The sequence below is a fragment of the Ziziphus jujuba genome, chromosome 11 (genome assembly GCF_031755915.1).
Source record: "Ziziphus jujuba cultivar Dongzao chromosome 11, ASM3175591v1".
Lineage (NCBI taxonomy): Eukaryota > Viridiplantae > Streptophyta > Magnoliopsida > Rosales > Rhamnaceae > Ziziphus > Ziziphus jujuba.
Window position 1 is genome coordinate 18,807,873 of NC_083389.1, and position 21,233 is coordinate 18,829,105.

The following is a 21,233-nucleotide window of genomic DNA, read 5'->3' on the forward strand; positions in this document are numbered from 1 at the left end:
TCTCTTTCTGTCCAATCCTTAGGAGAGAGACTGGGGGAAAAAAAAAAAAAAAAGAAAAAAGAAAATTCCCAGGGAGGTGTCGCACACTGGCAAAGGTATGAGACACCCCACCACCAAGGGCATTGCCTTGTGTCTCAATCACTAGCTATAGCTTATATATATATATATATATGTATATATATATTGCTATTTGTGACTCATTTGCACCAACACTAGCATTTTGCACCTTCCTTGTTGCCTTCCATCATTATACACTCCTGGATACTCTCTTCAAAAGTTTCAAGTCCATAAGAAATATATGCCAAGAGAAACTTGATTGACAGTTTATCATATTACTTCCTCTATTTTGCATGTAAGCGATTTTTCCCACACTTGAAAATATGGAATGAGTACACTTTTTTCAAGTTAAAAAGATTCTAAATGCCTGGTCTATAACTCTTTCATCATATTTCAACTTTACAATTATGTTTGCTTTTATAGAAAAAGTCTGCAAAACCATTATCATTGAAACGAAATTAAATATGTAAATAAAAGAAAGTTAAGAAATCATAATTTTTTATTCATATACAATTAATTTCTTGTTAACAAATAAACTATGACAAACAGAAAATAATAATAATAATAATAATAATAATAATAATAATAAGAAGCAAAAAAATAAATAAATAACTAGATAAAATTTCCTTTATTTATTTATTCAATTAACTAATCTGATTTTTGCATCGTTTTATTGGACTGTGGCATTCCACTTTGGCAATTAGTCATTGACAACATTATAGAGATACAGCAGAAAAGCTTACGAAAATTTAATGTAAACCCAAAACCTTCATCCAAAAGGCAAATGATAATTTACATATAAACGATGAATTTTACTTGTAATAAAGCAAAGGCCACTCTGCATCAAGCTTTTAATTCTCTTCATTAATCTTCCAAATTAATCATTTACAAAGGCACACCATAACATCGAATCTACGAATTGTTGAGCAAAAAAACATATTAGCAAACCTAGTAGATTAAAATGAGCTTTAAAGATTACAAATCTATGATCAGGTCTTCCTATTTATACCTTAACAAAATATACAATCGACAAAAATGAAAGAAAAAATAAAAAATGGGAAAAAAAAAAATTGTACTTGATCTACGAGCTCTTAAGATCATTATCTTTTAACTGCATCGATGTGCTCAGTCTTGGGCTACCAAGTGTTCCAAAATTGAGGAGTCAGTTTCCCCAGCATGAAACTGCTTAATTTAATGTTACCCAAGAAATTTGGGAGATCATATAGAACTCAGCATATTGACTCTATCAACTAGAGCTTGGCCACAAAGAAGCAAGCTTCGAAGCGAGTTTGGCACTCTTGTAGTCCTCTCTAAGTGGAATAAACCTGTGTATGAAGCCAAAACAAATTTTATCATCACAAATGATCTACCTCTAATAAGATTGACCACTTTAAACAACAAATTCTGATCATGAACCTTAGAGAGATTCATACATATATATATATATATATATATATATATAAACACCACAAAATGTGAGCATTTTCAACATTTGTAGACCACCTCAGACCTTTCACGGATTCTATATGTGAAAAAGAAAAAAAAATGGGAATCAAATGCAGTTTGTTGATACCTTTGTGCATCTTTCCGAATACCAGGCGAACTATCAAATAGAGTTGAGAGGCTTTCAGGAGCAACAATAAATACATTGGCCATGCTGGAAACAAAAGGTCGTGAGTATATATTATGGAGGAAAATTAATAAAAGTAAGAAATGTGAAGCATTGCGGCTTACATGCCCAGCAATTCAAATTTTTCATCAACAGAAGGAGCATTGAAACTGCGTACAAATTCTCCATACTCAGTTATGTCACGCTTTAGCCGTAGTCCTCCGCTATAATAGAGAAAAGACAAAACATATACATACAGTGGAACAGATGTGAGACAACTAGCAATATTGATAGAGACAATAAATTTTGAAGTGGAAAAAAAAAAGAAAAAAAAGAAAAGAAAAAGACGATAGGAAAAAAATTGCATACTTCTCAAACTGTAAAATTACATAGAAAAAGTAAAGACACAAAACAGTAGATGGGTCTATGAAATGTGAGAGAACTATCTCCCGTTTGCAGCCCATAGGACTGGTGAAAATCCAATAGACCAAAAGAAGATCATTAGTAAATTTTCCAACTAATGGGAAATAGAAATACCACAGAATACACGGCTTGAATGGAGAGAAAATCTGTTCAGCAAACAAGAACTCATGTGGCCAGCCAGCCCCAAGCAGTTGGGACAAGGATGTTTGATGAACAAAAATACTCTAGACACTAACTAAACTGGGCCCCAACTTACAGGTGAAGTTCTTTTTCCTCAAACAGGCGATAGGATTTCTGCCTATGTTGTTAAAACTTCAAATTGTTCTTTAGATCATCATAGATAAAGTATTTTGTCTCTCTTAAATAACCACAAATCCTTACTTCTTCAAATACTGGAGTAAACTTTATGGACATTCTCATACATAACAATCTGAATGTAACTTACAGTTCTAACATTTGTTTGAAAATAAGACACAAAACCATGATTTACAAAATGTTTTACATGTCATCTAAGATGTCACTTTTAACTTGTTAAACAAGATAATATTAGAGAAAGCCCTGTTACCTGGGATTAAAAGTGAACTTCTGCCAATGAGTAAGCAGTCCTTTATGCAAGCGATTTCCCTGGAGTAGCAATTCAGGTGCAATACCAATTAAAATGAGATAGAATAATGTTCTTATTCAATATGTTATGATTTCTGTGAAAAGGGGCAAATATGCACAAGGAAAAAGACTGCTGAGAACTGAGAAGTACCCTAAGATATGTAATGCTGAAGCAGAGTTCAGCAATGACTGATGAGAACACAATGCAATTGAATTGCTATATAACTTCTTCCCAGCACTGAATTTTTTACCATGTAGGATTGCTTTAAGCATTACATAGTTAATGGTACTTCTCAGCAAGAGAATATTCTATTGGGCAATGAAGCCAGGATATCCTGAGCAACACAATATCCCGCAACATGTTGCAGGACATAGAACTAAAGTTTTGCAGGATATGCGAGTCGCACAGGATATCCTAGGCTCCATCACCCATGAGAATAGGACTAATCAGAAATAGCCAGTGCAGATAAGCACCATAAAATGAATTGATAAGCAATCAGATATGAGAACTTTGGCTGGTTGTATTGTTTGACAATGAGTTCTAGAGTTCCACTACCACTCATCTGATTGCTAAACTTGTTTGACATGATAATTTGAATAAAATGAGGCATCATATGTACAAATGGAAGACCAGTAGTCTACCAATCTAAAATATATCTTGCAAAAAAAAATTCTGAAAATGGTGATCACATAAAAAATTTATTCACATATTATCAATGTTACTTGAATTCTACAATGTTATGCTCAAAGAATACAGAGAAGAAAATACATTGTCAAATTTTAAATCTATGAATGCTTCCTTCTTTTCAGTCATTCATGTCAAACAAGTTGCACGATGGCACTCCTTGCCAAACAACAAACACAACCAGTGAAATTCAAGACAACTTGCTAAAGATTTAAAGTCGCATACATAAGGGCCTAGAGAGTTCCAAAATAAAATGCCATACCAATTCAGTAAGGAATGCTTGTTTGTTAAGCCCTTCAAGTGCTGTGAAAGCAGATTCTAGAACACGGGAAAGATATGCCACAACTCTAGCCATAAAAACAGAAAAACATCATTTTGTATCCACAAACAAGATTCAAAATCATATTAATTGCTTTAATAACTATATACCTAATTACAATTTTTGTTGTTATTTTCAATGAGGCAAAAAAAAAAGAAAAGAATTTTTTTTGAAAGGTCCTACAAGCTGGGCAATTAATTGTCAATATAAGGGATCAAAAGAGAGAGAGAGAGAGAGAGAGAGAGAGATAGAGCAAGAGAGAGGGGCAATGACTGAACTCTAATACTCACACTATAGTCAAGGTTCCATAAATGGAACATATGATAACATTCCCATAAAAAAAATAAAAAATAAAAAAAAAAAAAAAGAGAAAAGAAAATCATTTAAAGATATAGCTCAAAAAACAAAAGGTTACTTAGAAGCGAAAAAAGAGAGATGAGAGAGGGTGAAAAGTCTAGGACATTTCCCTTTGTAAAGAATATTCCATGGAATTAGCTGAATCTCCGGTTTTGGCATCCATGAAATTTCAGAAAGCCTTAGGAAGTCAGATACTAATCTTTGGTTGTACCTTGTGCAGGCAGTTGTTGGCCGATGATCAGGAGCATTTCCATCATCAGGTGCCCGATAATCTGTTGCCTTTTGCTCGGCCGAGAGTAACCGCTCCACCTGTGCATTAGGAGTTTAACAAGGAAAAAACCATGATGCAATGCTCTGGAGGCAAATAAATGTACAGGATCCAGAGGCTAGAAGCACATTTAATAAACAATACATCTAGCTGACCTCAGCCATCACAGTTTCAATGCACTGTTGAAGACCTTTATAAGCTGCAGCCTCTGCACTGGACATAGCTGTTGCCATTTCTTCACATGAAGAAGCATGGGCACCATCGACAGGTAGTAGAAGCCGAGATATAGAATTAGCAAAGTACTACAGAAAACAAGTTCGGATCAATTTATGATCTAAAAAAATCAGAGCCCAACGTATCATGAGCTAAATCAGAATAACTAAATAATAATGCAAACCACCATACTTGCTGAACTATAGCTACACTACTACCACAACGTTGTATAGCAACCATGAAAGATCTGAAACTACTTTCTCCAGCAGCAGCAGCAGCTTCTGCCTACAAACACACAATATCCCCAGTCTTACAACAAAAGCATATGCAGTTGCATAAAGGTACAATGATCAGGTAATTACAGCAGATGCAGCTGCAGCAGCCACCCTCCTACTCATACTAGTGCCCAGCACAAATCTTTCCCTCAAAGCCGCAGCTTCAGTCAGGCTATCTCTAGCCCGTTCAAGCCCTTCTGTTATATATTGACTGACCTGAAAAGAAGAGGGCAACAAAGAAACTGAGTACCTATTAACTAATTTGGTTAGTCCCTGGTTTAAGTAACCAACTTACTTGATCTAGCAGACAAGTGAACACTGTTTTAACATGGGCTGCAAGGGTAGCAGGCTGTAAAAGAACATGTAAAATCAATTAACAAACTGTAAAAAGATCTGAAAGTAATAGATTCACTAAAAATAATAACAAAACTATTCCACCCATTAAGACTTGAATTCTCTTTTACAATAATAATATATATTTTCAGATAAAAAACAAAAAAATTATTTGTATAAAGATTATTCAATACATAGAGAATGAGAGAACTCAAAATATGATAAACATAACCAAAAAAGATAAACAAAATTAACCCATTCACCGTTGTTGATATCATGGAAACTTATCCTCAAAAGTCCTATTTCTTTCAAACCAAATAGCCCAAAACACATCTGAAAATACATCTCTACAAAAACGTTACTTTCTTGTCACCACCAAAACCAGATAAGCAATCAACCAAAAAAAAGAGCATACAGGATAAATCTAATAAAACCAAATCTCTCTCAACAATACGACCCCAAAAAAGGCAGGGACATTTAACTTGCAATAATAATTATTAATTCCCAAATAATCAGTTTGCTAGAGACTTTTCACAGCTGAGGTAAGCACAGGTTCCCTTTCGCTCATCTATTTAAGAGAAAAAGATGGTTAAATCCTTTTAGCATGAAATATTATTTCATTACCAAAATTCATTCTCTACCATGCACAATTTACCCTGTTAAAACAACATAACATTTTAATGTATCTTGTTCCTTTTCATAACAAAAACTAACAGAAGAAAACAAAGAAACATGCCGAGAAGGGCATCATTAGCACCCTGAACCTGATTCATATCAGCTTTCATTATGACTTTCATGGCAACTACAAAGCTTGCAATTGATTTTCTCCAAAGATTTTATATTTCAAATGAATATCTTTAGCAGCATCAAGCCTAAATCTTTTTACCTACTAATAACTATGAGCTAAATACACTATTCTTGGGTTGCTATTGTGGGTTTACTGTTCAGGCCAAGAACTGCGATCCAATTTTTCTAGTCAAGATATTGGTGAATTATGAAAGCCTGGTTTGCTGGAGACATTTCCTTGGTTCACATCTCACAAATTTCGATTGTTTGATTTCATGGTTATTAATTTCATTAGGAATCTTGCTAGGATTCAGCATTAAGACTTTAAACAGGAGATGTTCTTTTTTTTTTTTTTTTTTTTTTTTTTTAACATGACCAAAATTTAATTTCTGCACAAGCCTTTCTAGAAAGAATTAGAACTTTGATTCATGAAACTTTCAGGTTTCAACAAGTTGACGAAATTCATTAAGACTCCCCTAAAAAGCCCTGTTCAAGCAAAAAGCTATACTAGAAATCCTACTTTATGAAACCAAATACAAGTGACCCTCAGCTTCAACTTATAAATGATTAAGAACAAGCAACAACAATCTGGAGCTACTTTTCCATAACCCAAAACAAAAAGCCAGATATTCATATTATAGCCAATTTCACATATTCTCCTTCACACCCACTTATAAATCCTTTAGACATGCTTCTCATACATTTTACCTTCCATTAAATACTATTTCCATCCTTCCAAATTTCAAAATTAATTTGTCACCAAGAAACTATCCTTCAAACTTTTTAATTCAGTTCCAACCCATGAATCCACCCTAACTTCCTATATCACAAAATCCAAAAGAACGCACCATCAATTTCCACCTATGAAGCATTATATATATATATATATATATAATAAAAAATATACATGTGTATATATATATATACAAAGTAAAAGCTATTCTCAGGCCATACAGTTATAGCTCATAACAGCAATATAACTTCTCACGTTTTCTAGCCAATATCACTTTGGAATCCTCCCTATCTTATCCTACTAGAAATCCTAAAACCTTGAGATCCATCAACCTTACTTCCAACTTCACATATTGAAAACTTCTTTTCTTGTCTGGAGAGATTTTAAAAACAAATTTGCTGCCAGGAAAGCATAGCATTCTATTTAAATGCCCACCCTCAAACCCCTTCTGAATATAAACAATTTCACTCTTTTGCCATCTACAACCAAAACTACCTTTCCAAATCAGAAAGTGTCATATCTAAACGTTTTGGCCTGCCATAATTGACAGTAGGCAACCTTGTGGGATTTGAACTCTCTCTTTTTTTTTTTTTTCTCACCCAGCTGGCGTAATTTTTGAAATCCCTTTGTTCATAGGAATTACAGACAGCTTTTGAGAATTGTTCCTAGGATGTAGAATCCTATTCTTACCAATTGAATATTTAGGATCTCTAACATCTCAAACTCACAACTCTCACAACGCTCCTTGACAATTCCCCAACAAAGTTTAGGCACAAACATTTAGGTCTGTTATATGTTCCAAACTGGAAAGCTGGAATAGGTACTAAATCAGAAGTGATATAGGGTAAAACGTAATTCAAATTGAAAGAACAAATATTACTTGAGACGTAAGCATAGTGCATCTGGAAATTGATTCTTCATTCCAATGCACAAACTCTGTCACTACAGTAACAGATATTTGTTGGTGAGAAGATGCTACTGAAGCTCCTTTTGAGCGGCCAATTGTTCCAGTTGATTCAGATATCTGCTGATTTTCAGCACGCAGTTCTGCCATCTGCAATATTGATTATATCTAATGGATTATTTCACCAAACATTAGAGTTGAACCTTCAACTGAGAAATGATGCACTTAAACAAACCTTGGCTTGATAAAGTTGTCTAAGAGAGGCCTGCTCATGTTCAGGATATTCATCCTTGTGAGCAGAGAACAGAGATTCTGTGAGCCCTGAAACAGCAGAAATTTTTACTAAGATCCCATAAATTAAAAGTGATATTGAAAAATAAATATTACAAAAAAAAAAAATATATATATATATATATATATATATAACCCATAGACAACATAAATAACATACTTGATGACCAGGTGTAAAACAAGTTATGTTTCCAAATATAGTCCCTAGTAGGTATCGACACATTAATGCCCATGTAGATAAAATATTAACGATAACATCCAGTAAGTCTACAAATAACTTAAGAAATAGAGAAAAGAACCTTAACAGCCCAATTCTTTGTAATGGAAATATTGCTTTTCTTTTCAGAAGAAAGAGATTTTATTCAAGGAAGCAAAGGCAAAGTACATGATAGGTAACAAGAATAGCATAACCACCTAGTGAGATTCACGCTACAATATAACCCACCAAAACTAATTGCAGAAGTTCCTTACTCAGTATCAGGATTGCTAACTCATTTATTGCCCTGATGAAAATATGAAGATAAACATCTATGATCGCATAGCGCTTGATAAATTTAATCTGTAGTACAACATACTTGTCCTTTATCATGCCATGTATATCAAACATAATCTAAATGTTACCTTCCATTTATAGCTTAAGATATCACATTGTAATTGGCTTAAACTGTAAGAAGAACATTCACAGAAGTCACCAACAAAGTCCAGAGTTAATTCATTACCCTCAACATCCAAGTCGCCACATCCCACAGCACGTAGATCCCTAGCAAGTTCTTGTGTTTTTTCATATGCCACTGCTAGCATTCTAAGATACTGAATCCTCTCAAGTGAAATGCAAATTAAATCAAGAGCAGATTGTCAGTTCAATTAGCATTGGGATATGAAAGAATAAGAGGAAAATAGAAAGACAATATGTAAATTTACACACCAATAGGAGTCCGCCTTCTTCCACAGGAGGTAAATTCACTAGAGATGGCTTTACCAATAGTTTGTCCAGAAGGGTTGTAACTCTCTGCTCCAAAACTCTCTGCATACAACATTAGAAGACTCAATACAAGGCGAGAAAGTAGCTTGAAACCATGGTGAACATGAGAAATGTACTGACTGGTACCTGGACTAAAATTGACATAACTTCATTAGGAGAAGGGAAAACAGCTGTAATTGTTGCAGCCTCTTTACGTACTGTATCTGCCAGACCAAAAAATGAAAATATATATCTATATATTATAACAAATCTATAAACTATTTATGAATTTATAATGAAAAACCTCTAACCTGTGATTTCCTTGTACAAGGAAGAAAGCCCACGGGCAACATTGCTAGGACTAGCCTGTAAACCATGGTCACCAAGAACTGATCTGGTATCTGAATTCATGACTTCCACATCAATAAACATTGGACGAGTTGCCACATAATGTTGCATGGCACTGGTACCCCTATTAAACTGCATTACCAATTGAACCTCCCAAAATGAGTTTAAAAATTTCTTTGATAGCCACATATGATTTATCTGTAAGTTACAGCATCACAAACATTCTGCTAAAAGCCAAAGCATCAAGATAACAATTGAACAATTTAAAAAAAGAAAAAAAAAAAAAAGTTTTTCTTAAAAGTATAAAAGGAAGTCTCAGAAAGTCAGTACAAGCGCAGACTCAATTGCTGAGAGCAGTTAAAATACAAATATGCTCAAGGCCATACCAACATCTCCCATCCTAAAATTCCTTAAGGTACCAACATGAACTTTAAAACAGCATTGCATCCTTTACAACAACAAATAAAATTTATATGTATCATCATTTTTAAAACTAAAAAAAGAGGCATCTGAATGGTTTTAATTTAACTTAAAGGGTAAATACCCAAATTAGATCCAAATAACATTTTACTTGCGATACATTAGCAAAAACAAAGAGAACAGGCATCCAGACTGGTTTATCATTACAAAAATTTCATTTTCTTGTTTTTAATAAAAAGTTAACCAAACAGAATCCCTTAATTTCAAAACTAAGTTTTCAAAACTATGAATTAAATCAACTAAACATATGATAATTGTTTTGAGGTAATCAACCAACGCACCCTAATTTTTGTCTGTCAACTTTTACCTAAAGTTTTGAAAGGAAAAAGGATAATGAAATCTAAAGCGGGGGCTGGGTATGGTTGCAGAAAATGAGGGTGGCCATTAAATAGCAGGAAAGTTAGTAATAGAAATAGCTATAACCGTATGGTATGATGACTAGGAACTAACAAAGAGAAGAAAACCCACTGAAGCATATCTTGAACTATCAGTTCATAAAGTTGGAGTTAGCTCAGAAGGTATCAATCTAGTATGTATAAGAACATAGTTACCTGAGATAAAATTTTAGCACATTCTGCCATAGTAGACAATTCTCTCTTCTGTGATGCTGCATCAAACCGAGCCAGCAATCTGTTCTCTAGTTCTGCAAAACAAAAAGAAGCAAACATCAAAAAAAAAAAAAAAAAAAAACTAAAAACCTACTCAATACAGGCAAGTGAACAAAATTCCTCCCAAATTTCTATATCTGGGATTCCAAATAATTGGCATAAGGAAAGATAAGAGAACACTTAACTGACTTCCTATGTTTTCTTTATATTTGTGAAACCATATTAGTCTAAACAGAAAAGATTATTACAAGACAGAAGTTTATTTTGGAGAAGAAATGCAACCAAATTGATTAAAACAGAGCAGTATAAAACATACAGGGGAATTTAACAGAAGAATCCGAAGTCAAGGACTCTCTTTAATCTGGTGGATACACCTTTTACAACTAGCCAATCTGGAAACCACTCAGTAAACTACTGAAAATCACCAATGTTTTCACATTTAACAATATATTGCATAAGGACAACTAAAAGCATCAGCACTTTGATTTATTACCACGAAAAATCTCCTTCAGCTATATATTTTGATAATAAAAGGTGTTTGACCTCTAATCCTTACATGGCTGGCAAATTACCGTCACAGTATTAGCTGTAGAAGCAATGCATCAGCCCAACTCAGTCTTAAGAACAGCCATTCTGTTCCTAACCCAGACCCCAGATGGCCACAAGCCATGTTAAAATTGAAAAGTTTACTCACTGCAAACAATAGTCGCACTCCATTTACATAGCTCTAAGTAAAACCCTTATCTTAATATCTTGTGGATCCCCAAAGATAAGGGAACAATGCCTACCTCACAAACACAAATGGTAGGATTGCAAAACCATCATCATCACATAAGCACAAATGACATGGTTATAAATCCCAATCAGAGGGGTGGGGGTGGGGGAAAAAACCTTGATACCTCGCAACATAGACCCTAAGAGAATATCTTGACAAAAGGAATGAAAAATGTAAACTAAAAATTTCAAAAGCATACTTCCAATGTACAAACACATGGTAACCAAAACAAGATTTTTGATAATATAATGGAAGTTTACATAATTTCCTAAATCAACAGTGCTGGTTCAATTTGTTGATCTAAAAACAACACATAATTTAAGTAAAAATTGTTTCAGCTCATCAACATATATTAGAAAACAATATACATTCAAAATCTGCTCAGAGACTGGTAAAATTACTGAATCAATGAGACACGAAATTAGAAAAATGCAGCATACCATTGCAATATTCCTGAAGGTTAGCAACTGCAACTTCCAATCCTCTGCTAGCAGTTGCATTGCCCACAACAGATGGTACAGCTATGCTTTGTCTTCCAATATCTTCCTCCGCAAAGGAACCTATAATCAACAAAAATCAAATTAATAGTTGCTCCTAACTTCACCTTCCAATTAAAGCCATAAACCATCAGTACTAATCATGCTTTCAAGACAACTGTTATAACATTAACTTACGTCATAATTTCCTCTCTTTTGCAATACTTCCTCTAAATGGTACTATCATAAAAAACATAATCAAAATTACAATCTTAAAAACAGCCCAAGATAACATTCTCTATGTTGTGACATGGCCAATTGCTTAGCATACCTTTAAAATTCTCCTTCAAGAAATAGAAAAACTACTTGGTCATGTCTGGTATATACTGTATAGACCATGGACTATACCAGCCTATCCAGTTGCATTATCAAAAAAGATGCTGATTTAAACATATATGGTCAATATAGGCTATAGACCAATCTGACACTGTGGCACAGTTACAGGTGACATTGTTGCAATTAAAACTAAAGGGAGACATTGAAACTGGGGGAAAATTGAAGGGCAGCTTTTTCAGTTAATAAGAAAATAAAATAAATAAACATATAGATAGACTGATAATGCATGAAACACACGACTGCCTACTAACATATATGTAGGTTGAGACAAAAAGTTTATTAAAAGGGAATTGTTCAATAGTAAATGTGTTTGGAATCATAAAAACTAACAGAGATTTGGAGCACAATGACTTTATACATCTTAGGCTATATTTTTTAACTCCAGATATGAAACATGGTTCTCACTCATCTTTATTAGCTAGAATAAGAAAAGAAGGAAAGTAAATTTTACGTAAAAAGTTGTAAGTCTAGCATGCTTATGCATAACAATAAGTTGAACTCATCGAAACATAAGATTACAACAACGTTATAGGAATATAATGGTATCTTACGTAATTTTTGAGCAATTGAAGCAGCCTCAGCAACACGGCTATCATCAGAAAATAGAGGTGAAAGTTCCATTAGATCACCAGGGCTGCTATTAAACTCCATCAAGTACTGCAGGATTAGATTGACAAAATGTGTCAACTCTATTTAAATGAAATACATAATATACCACATACCAACTGAAAATACCTTTATGAGTTCTATTGTTTGACTGGCTGTTTCTCTCTGAGCATCTGCACTCTGACACGAGAAATCCGCACATATAAATATAATTACATAAATAAAATAAAAACAGTAACCAATAAAAAACACTATCAAGTAACTAAACTTTGGAAAAAAATCACCTGCAAATGATCCCCTATTTTGGCAGCTGTCTGTCCAACACTTGAAATACGTGAATCCAACCTTGCAAAGCTAGTAAACAAACCATCTACACCTTTTTCCAGCTGATAACATATAAAATACAATCAATGAATCAAATTTGCAGATGGAAATTCGACATAATATCATCTCATTTATTATTATTATTAAAATTACTTTTGAAATATGCATATTATGCTTCTAAATGATAGACAATCATGTCACGAGAACAAGTTGAATATTTCAAATTCAATTTTCAATTATTTACAAAAGACAAGAAACATAGATCTGAATTTCATGGAATGCTGTCAAACAGTCCCTTTACAAAACTATTAGGGAAGTTGTAGAAGAGAACTGGCAAATTAAACCACATAACCCCCTCAAAAATAGAAAAGAAAAAAAAAAATATATATATATATATAACAAAAAAATAAAATAAAATAAAGGTATTAACACCCGAAAGGCCGTTGAATTTAAATAGTTTCGAAAGCTGCCACATTTTGCTATTGGTATCTTTATTTATAATATTTGGTGAGTAGATTCACATTCAAAAGCAAAATGTATGCCTTCTAACTAACCTCGGTGAGTGTCTTGCGGTGCTTAGAATCTTGTGCAGAAACTTCTTTCTTAAGATTGTAAAGCCTTCCATCAATCTTAGGGGGGGGGGGGGGGAAAGAAAGAGAAAAATGAATATCTCACCGGAAACCACATTGACTTTACAATTCCATGAAGAACACAGTCCAAAAGCCATACCTGTTTTCGAAGATCAACCAACTCCTTACAAGAATCTTTGAACAGGGACAAGAGTTTACCAACTTCAGGAAACAGAGGTTCGGATGGTCCCTGAGAAAACTTTGCAGTATCTGACAGGGCTCTTATGTGACCATTTGGCAAAGCATCAGTCCCACTGATGTTGCCATGTCCTTCAGCTGAATCAGTCTCTTCTTCTTGAAAAGATGGGAGAAGATCATTTACCAAGTTCCCAAACAACGCATCAAATGAAAAATCCCCCTACAAACATTTCAAAAAAAAAAAAAAAAAAGAAAAAAAAAAAATCAGTCTCTGAAGTTCATTTAACCAACAAGCAAGTATTTTTTTTTTTTCATTTCAATTTCCAACTTAATTAAAGAAAGAAATATGAAAATGCAAACCATGAACCAGTCAGTCTTCTTACCTTAAAGTCGTCTATGTCCAAAATGAGAGGAAGTGAGGTAACAGATGAAGATTTTGCATGCCTAGCACTCTTGGTTCCATCCCTACTCTCTTTCATCTAAATCACCACCCCAAAATAATTAATTAATTAATTAATTAATTAATTAATTAAAAAACAAAAAACTGAAATAGAAATGGAAAATTAAGCACAATACGATGTCACCATAATTTATCAATGGCAACCCTCAATGTATAATTTGAAGCCATTTTCCTAACAAAATCAGGCTTTAAAAAAGACATACCAAATCAAAACCCTAAATTACAATTTCTTAGTTTAGAAATCAAATTAAAATCCCAAAATACAAACAGATTTAAAAATTTTAAAAAAAAGAAAAAGAGAGAAATGAAAAAAGAAAAGAAAACCGAATATAGCAGACCTCTTTTCCGGAGTTCAGAAAATGGACCGAGACACAGCGAGGAGCGAAGAAGAGAAGTCCCCGCTTTCGTTGATCGTCGAATTGGCTTTTTGGCTTTTGGCTTGGCTTGGCTTGGCTTGGGTTTAGATCGAAGAAGAAGAAGAAGAAGAAGAGAGATCTTGGACGAAGAATGCAATGAACATAAAATATCGCGAATGACGATTTTGTCCTCGCAGTGTCAAGAAGAATGTTCTATGGGACCAGGGTTAAGATTGAATATTCCCTATTGCTTGCTGATGAACAAACCTGGAGGCTGGACTGTGACTTTTTATTTTTTTGTCTTTGTGCTCACTCTCTCTGCCGCGTTGTCTTGCTTTAATATACAGTTGGTACTTTTAGTAATTTTGTTTTAATTTTTTTAAATAAATAAATATAATGCTTAATTTTTGTAATTTAATTATCATGATTTACAGTGGTCATTGATTTATCTTGGACTAAGCCCTTTTTTTCTTTTTTTTTTTCCTTTTTCATATTTTTTTTTATTAAGGAACATACGAACATTGCCAAAAAAAATAAAAACTAACTAGTGCCATTCAATTAGACCTACCAATATATTCTGACGTTTAATAATATAGTTAATTTTTAATTTTTGATTTTTTTATTATCTAATTATGTATAATTTATTTATATTAAAATTGATTTGTAGCAATTAATAATAATTAAATTAAAAAATAATAAAATTTGGAATTATGTTCAATTTAATATTTATGTTGGTTTTTTTTCCTCTTCAAATATATAATTAATTAATATACCTAATAAACCCTACATACCATTGACAAATATTGAGTTAACTAAGTTACTTGAATAAAAAATAAAATAAAAATCAATCGCAATACCAAACACCACTTAAAAATGTCTTTTAACAAAATATTTGATTTTTTTTCTTTTTCACTTATTCTCAAGACTTAAGGATGTATAAATTTAGAAAAAGAAAAACAAAAAAAGGAAAAAAAAATTATCAACATTTAAGCACATTCATCCATAGCAAGGTTTAAAATATCGGTGTCGACAGAAATATCGAGAGTTCAAAATACGGAAATTTTTATGGAAATATCGGAAAATATCGAATATCGATAAAAAATTATAAAAAATGATGGAAATTTATTTTAAAAGATGGAAATTTTTATTGAAATTTTAGAATTAGCTTATTTAATCCATCAATTATCAAATTGATTATAAAACTTACTAAAATATTGAATAGATGTTATATTCTTTTTAATGAATTGATTTATAATGAGCAATTAAACATTAATAACCATAGATGAATAATTATTAATAAAAATATATCAAAAAATACATATATGATAAAATTATTTATTAACTAAAATATATAAAACGATTATTACAATTACATTATAGTTCATAAATGTCATCTTAATACCACATAGAACTTCTGGGTGGTTAAAAATCATCGGTTTCTTCTTCATTTTGATTTTGAGATGTAAAATGTGAGAAGTAGTTATGAAAAGATATATCTCCATGATAATTTTACATATAATTATTAATATGCCAACCATATGGATCTTGCATTATTGGTTGACTATGTGCATAACTACTACTCTCTGATGGTTGAGTTTAAGATGATACCCATGAGTTGCTATTTGGTGACATTCCATAATTATTCATTGAATAAGGGTTATGAAAATGACTTCCAACCCTCATAGATTCAAAATTCATAGAAATTGAATTTTTTTCTTGTTGTGATATCTCCATCATATATTTCTCTTTACGTGTATAGTCTTTTCCAACAATACCGAATCCTTGACCTGCATCTCTACTCCCATGATCTTCATCCTGTGTTGCATGTGTGTATTATTGTTCACCAGTAAATGGGCTTAATCCAACTTCTTGACTTGGTGATTCCCTTTGGCCCCTACCTCTTCTACCTTCTAATTCAGATAATTTATTGAAGTTATCTTCATCACCACTCGAGCTAGAGTGACTACTAAGAGATTCAAATTGTGAATGTGTACCACCTGATGGAGCTGAAGTACTAGTAGTTCTAGTTGGCTCTCTCATAAGCCTTTGAAATGAATCACCACTACTAGAATTTACTTCTTCAATAATCACTTTTTGAACATTTATCCCTTCTTTTTCAGCTTGTTGAGCAATCTTTGGATCAGGATTCCCCTCATGATCATCTAAATGAACATCTCTAATCCATTGGTATATTTGGTTGCCTTCTTCATCATCATCTTCCATTATAGTTTCAAATATTATTGTTGGATCCAAGTCTTGATGATTTTCTTCTTCAGCTTCCATATCCCTCAAGTTAAGTTTCATATTATAATAACAATAGACTAGTTTTTCAATTTTACTATATGCTAGTCTATTTCTTTGTTTTGTATGTATTAGTGCAAAAGTGCTCCAATTTCTTTCACAGGCAGAGGATGATGCTGTTTGTGACAAAACTTTCAATGCCAATTTTCTTACTGTAGGTGCACTATCACCATACATGACCCACCATTCAACTGTTACAAAATAATTATTATATGATTACATATTTGTACTATTACATCAATTGATATTCACATACTACAATATTTAAACTTACCAGGAGACATCTCTTTTCGAGAAGCAATTGCTGTTGGTCTTGCAAATCCTTTCCTTGCATCCTTGAAGTATGTAAGCTGTAAAATAAAATAAAATAAAGTTATAAACCCTTAAAATATATTATGTTAATAAATTATCATCATTATACCTCCTTTCCAAACTGGCTAATTGCGGCTGATTTAGGATCCAATGTAGCATAGACATCGTGTACAGCCTTTATAAGATTAGAATCTTTTCCAACTTCAGGTCTATATTAATATTGAGGATTTAAATAATAAGCTATATAAAAGGGAAAAAATATATATATATATATATATTTCAGTTTAATTAGAGATAAATAATGAAAGATATAAAGTATTTTACATTAACAAAAAAATAAAAGGCTAACATATTTTATATAAATTGACTATGAGCTCATACCTGCTGCATGTAATGGATGCTTTAAGGTTTTATCCCACCTATTATTGATAATCTTTAATATCCACTTTGCATCATGCATTTTGTCAAGTTCCTCTTTAACAATTCGCATAAACTCATACACTACTCCCATTGTTGGATAAACCTCGGCGTCAACAATACGTAAAAACTTATATAAAGGCTCAAATAATTGACATACCTTATGTGCTTGATCCCAAAAAGTATGATTAAGTACTATATTTTCCACTGTTTGGCCTTCTTTTGAAGCATTATAATTATGATTAGTCCAATCAGTAGATGTGAATAGTTGCTTAAGTTCTGCTTTCTTTTCAACCAAGCTATCAAGCGCAAGATAGTTTGTGGTAAATCGTGTAAGTCCCGGACGAATGATGTCACATTTGCAAGTTTCACGCATCTTTGCTAGCAACTAATTATGATTGTAGATGTAAGTTGTGATTGCTCTAGCCTACTTGATCACAATAGCCACATTCTCATTCTTCCCAATATCTTCAAACATGAGATCAATGCAATATGCTGCACATGGAGTGCAGTATAAATTGTAATTGCCCATCAATTTTTTCCCAGCTTTAACAAATGCAGAGCCATTATCTGTTACAATTTGTACCACATTTTTCTTCCCAACTTCCAGAATTATTTTCTTCAATTGATCATATATGTATTTATGATCCTTTATTTGATTTGAAGCACCAATAGATTTTAGAAAAACTGTGCTTCCTTTTGAGTAAACCATGAAATTAATAATAGACATCCTGGTGGGACTCGTCCATCAATCACACATGATTGTACAACCATATGTTTCCCACTTCGCTTTCATTTTGTTTACATGGTCTTTTATCTCCTCATACTCCATATCCAAATATTTTGTGCTGATCTCATAAGAGGTTGGAGGTTCTATACCTGACCTGCTTGTTGGCATCCTGGTACCAAATTCTTGAAATGATGGGATGATGCTTTATTTGCTGGTAGATTTACTTATTATTCTTCCCATACCTTCTTTTATTTTTCCTCCAGAAATTTTTTTTTTATATTTTTTTGCTTTGCTTGAGAGGACTTGTATAAGCTTGGTGCAACAAATCTCGATTGTGGATCTTTAAGACTCTGTGTTCGTTGTACTGCAGGTTTAGCACAACTGCTAGATTCGCCTCCTTCAGCTTGATATTGAACTTTGTGGAAATGACTTCTTTCCCACTCTGATTGTTTAGAAGCACGAATTGCCTCTCGATAATCATTTTTCTCATATGGATCCATTCCAGGTGGATATGTTATGTCATCATCATCCTCATCATCCACATCATATGTTTCAGCATGCAGTTGTCCTTGTAAATCTGCACGAATCTCTTCCATTCTATTTGCTTTTTTGATCTTACATTGTTGTTTTCCTTTTAACAAATCTATTATGAATTTTTTAACTTCAGGAGGCATTTGACCACAAGGTTGTACATTGTGTGAAGGATCAATACCATTAAGGTGGTATTTTAATCGTGTTACTCCACCACTCTTCATCACGCGATTACAATATTTGCATATTGTTCCACTTTTATTACCGTCAATTGGAAAATCATGTTTCCATGCAGGATCACGTTTGCTTCCTCCACTAGCCATTATCCTATAATAATAATAATAATAAGAGTAACAGTAATAGTAACAATAACAATTTTAATATTTGTCTATGAATATATGTATATATTTGAATTTTTGATCGGAATTGGATAGAGATATTTGATTAAAATATTTTCTTATAACTATGAAAAATAATTTAATGTAACAAAAAAAATTAAGATCTTTGAAATTAAATAATTCGTTTTTAATGAATGTACCTGGTACGAAAATGATTCCTTACAGATCTCCAATGTCTTGAGTATAGATGTTTACAATTGGAAAAGGGACAAAACACTACATAAAGAAATAACCAATATTTTCAAAGCAAAAAAAGAAATAACCAATATATTTAGGCAAATTTAATATACTTTAACAATGTATATTCTAGCCGACATATATATATGTATAAGATTTATTTTCTAATCAAGTTTTTATTTATTGTTTATAAGTTTTAACATATTATATTATGAAGTTTTGCTTACGTAGAAGACAACATGAAAAAATTAAATGATAAAGTGGGTTTTTTAAGTTATGCTTTTTATCCAATAAGAAAAAACAATTATATTTTCAATCACACATCATACATTAAGCTTAAGGTATATATTAAATTTGGGTTTGTAAATCTAATCATTTATGATTACTACATATAAATATATATATATATATATCTATACATAAATACATGTTACATTTTCACCATATATATATAGAGATAGATACATATGTTAATATATAATTAATTAGCTTACAATTAATAATTCAAATAACAATAATACAAGTGAATTAAAGAATTTAGATCTTAAAGTATAAAAGTAAATATAAACCTCTTTTTTTTTTATAATAAAGAAACTAACCTGTAAAAAGGATATCTAAAGAAGTTGTATAAAAGAACTTGAAATTTTGTGAGAACCGAAAATATGTATAAAAAAAAATATTAAGAACAAAGCATCAAACTTGCTCTTTAAATAAAATAATAATGTGATTTTTTTTTCCATGGAATATTTTATAATCAAAAGCACACTCATGACTCATGAAGAATATGTATTGGCTTTGGTAAAATATAAAAGACACGTGAAATTATGCAAAGACAAAAAAGTGGACAACCAAGTGTAGTATATAGAGACAAGAAAATGCCCAAGCAATGGTCAAACACACATTTATGAAGAATATTTTTTAATTTCAAAACTACATAATGATGTACTAATATAAAAGACATGTGAAATTATGCAAAGACAAGAGAGTGAACAAGCAAGTGTAATATATAGAGATAAGAAAATGTCCAAGCAATGGTCAAACACACATTTATGAAGAATATTTTTTTAATTTCAAAACTATATAATGATGTACTAATATAAAAGGCATGTGAAATTATGCAAAAACAAGAAAGTGGACAAGAAAGTGTAATATATAGAGACAAGAAAGTGCCCAAGTAATGATCAAACACACATTTATGAAGAATATTTTTTAATTTCAAAACTCTATAATAATGTACTAAGATTCTCTAGCATAAAAATATTTTTTTTCTAGCATAAAAATATTTTTTCAAAACTATATGATAATGTACTAAGATTCTCTAATAAAAAAAATAATTTTTTAATTTTAAAACTATATAATACTATTGTAAGATACCCCAAAGTATAAGAAATTTATGGAGAGTATTTGGTTGATTGATATAATTGAATGATATATTGTCTTCTTCTTAAAAGAAAATGAAAAATAAAATTTATGAATTTCAAAAAAAATTATGAATTGTCTTCTTCAATAATATTTATGATTTTTTTTTAAAAAAAAATTTCATAGATATTTTTGAAATTTCCATGGAAATTTTATAGAAATTTTGGAAATTATAGATTGTTTAACCAAATCATTAAGGAGTTTATATATTTTCGTGAAATTTTAGAAATTTCCATAGATATTATGGAAGTTTTATCCATTTCCATATCGAACCTAAATTTTATATCGACCCCTTCAAAAAATGGAAATATTAAGGAAATTTCGAGGAAATATCGGATATTTTAAACCTTGATCCATAGCTTCTTCTTTTTTCTTTTCTTTTTTTTTTTTCCATTTTTTTATGTGTAATTTGGAATAGATGGAGGATTTTAATTTAGGATCATTTAAGTATAAACTTCTTTAAAATTTTCACAATATTTGAGTCCTTGTTTTATATTTGGTATAATTCTTTTGATAAAATTTGTGCATTTTAAGT

The 21,233-nt window shown here is 31.8% G+C and overlaps 2 protein-coding genes across 2 annotated transcripts; both read right to left on the reverse strand.

The window, feature by feature from the left end:
* Nucleotides 1-896: 896 nt before the first annotated feature.
* Nucleotides 897-14,697, reverse strand: LOC107432880 (exocyst complex component SEC10b). The gene is made up of 25 exons (XM_048465329.2): nucleotides 14,396-14,697; nucleotides 13,981-14,076; nucleotides 13,560-13,817; nucleotides 13,385-13,459; nucleotides 12,791-12,892; nucleotides 12,636-12,686; nucleotides 12,452-12,557; nucleotides 11,469-11,588; nucleotides 10,197-10,288; nucleotides 9,129-9,297; nucleotides 8,965-9,041; nucleotides 8,782-8,880; nucleotides 8,576-8,666; nucleotides 7,801-7,886; nucleotides 7,542-7,715; nucleotides 5,105-5,158; nucleotides 4,897-5,025; nucleotides 4,727-4,819; nucleotides 4,477-4,623; nucleotides 4,265-4,362; nucleotides 3,640-3,724; nucleotides 2,655-2,713; nucleotides 1,792-1,890; nucleotides 1,631-1,714; nucleotides 897-1,382 (listed from the first exon to the last, which is right to left on the reverse strand). Exons 2-25 carry the CDS (start codon nucleotides 14,074-14,076, stop codon nucleotides 1,304-1,306), a joined length of 2,523 nt encoding a protein of 840 aa, XP_048321286.2. The 5' UTR covers nucleotides 14,396-14,697; the 3' UTR covers nucleotides 897-1,303.
* Nucleotides 14,698-17,870: 3,173 nt separating this feature from the next.
* On the reverse strand, nucleotides 17,871-19,027 carry LOC132800031 (uncharacterized). The gene is made up of 2 exons (XM_060812922.1): nucleotides 18,539-19,027; nucleotides 17,871-18,092 (listed from the first exon to the last, which is right to left on the reverse strand). The coding sequence occupies exons 1-2, from the start codon at nucleotides 19,025-19,027 to the stop codon at nucleotides 17,871-17,873; spliced, it is 711 nt and encodes a 236-aa protein (XP_060668905.1).
* Nucleotides 19,028-21,233: the final 2,206 nt, after the last annotated feature.

What these genes read in the sequence shown, in the direction of transcription:
- LOC132800031 (XM_060812922.1), bottom strand. Translation starts at nt 19,027, where the DNA reads ATGGCTAGTGGAGGAAGCAAACGTGATCCTGCATGGAAACATGATTTT. An exon ending in GCAGTTGTGCTAAACCTGCA is followed by an intron (nt 18,093 to 18,538) that starts GTACAACGAACA and finishes AATCAAATAAAG; the next exon opens with GATCATAAATACATATATGA.
- LOC107432880 (XM_048465329.2), bottom strand. Translation starts at nt 14,076, where the DNA reads ATGAAAGAGAGTAGGGATGGAACCAAGAGTGCTAGGCATGCAAAATCT. An exon ending in AAACAATAGAACTCATAAAG is followed by an intron (nt 12,558 to 12,635) that starts GTATTTTCAGTT and finishes CTAATCCTGCAG; the next exon opens with TACTTGATGGAGTTTAATAG. An exon ending in AAGAAGGCGGACTCCTATTG is followed by an intron (nt 8,667 to 8,781) that starts GTGTGTAAATTT and finishes GAGAGGATTCAG; the next exon opens with TATCTTAGAATGCTAGCAGT.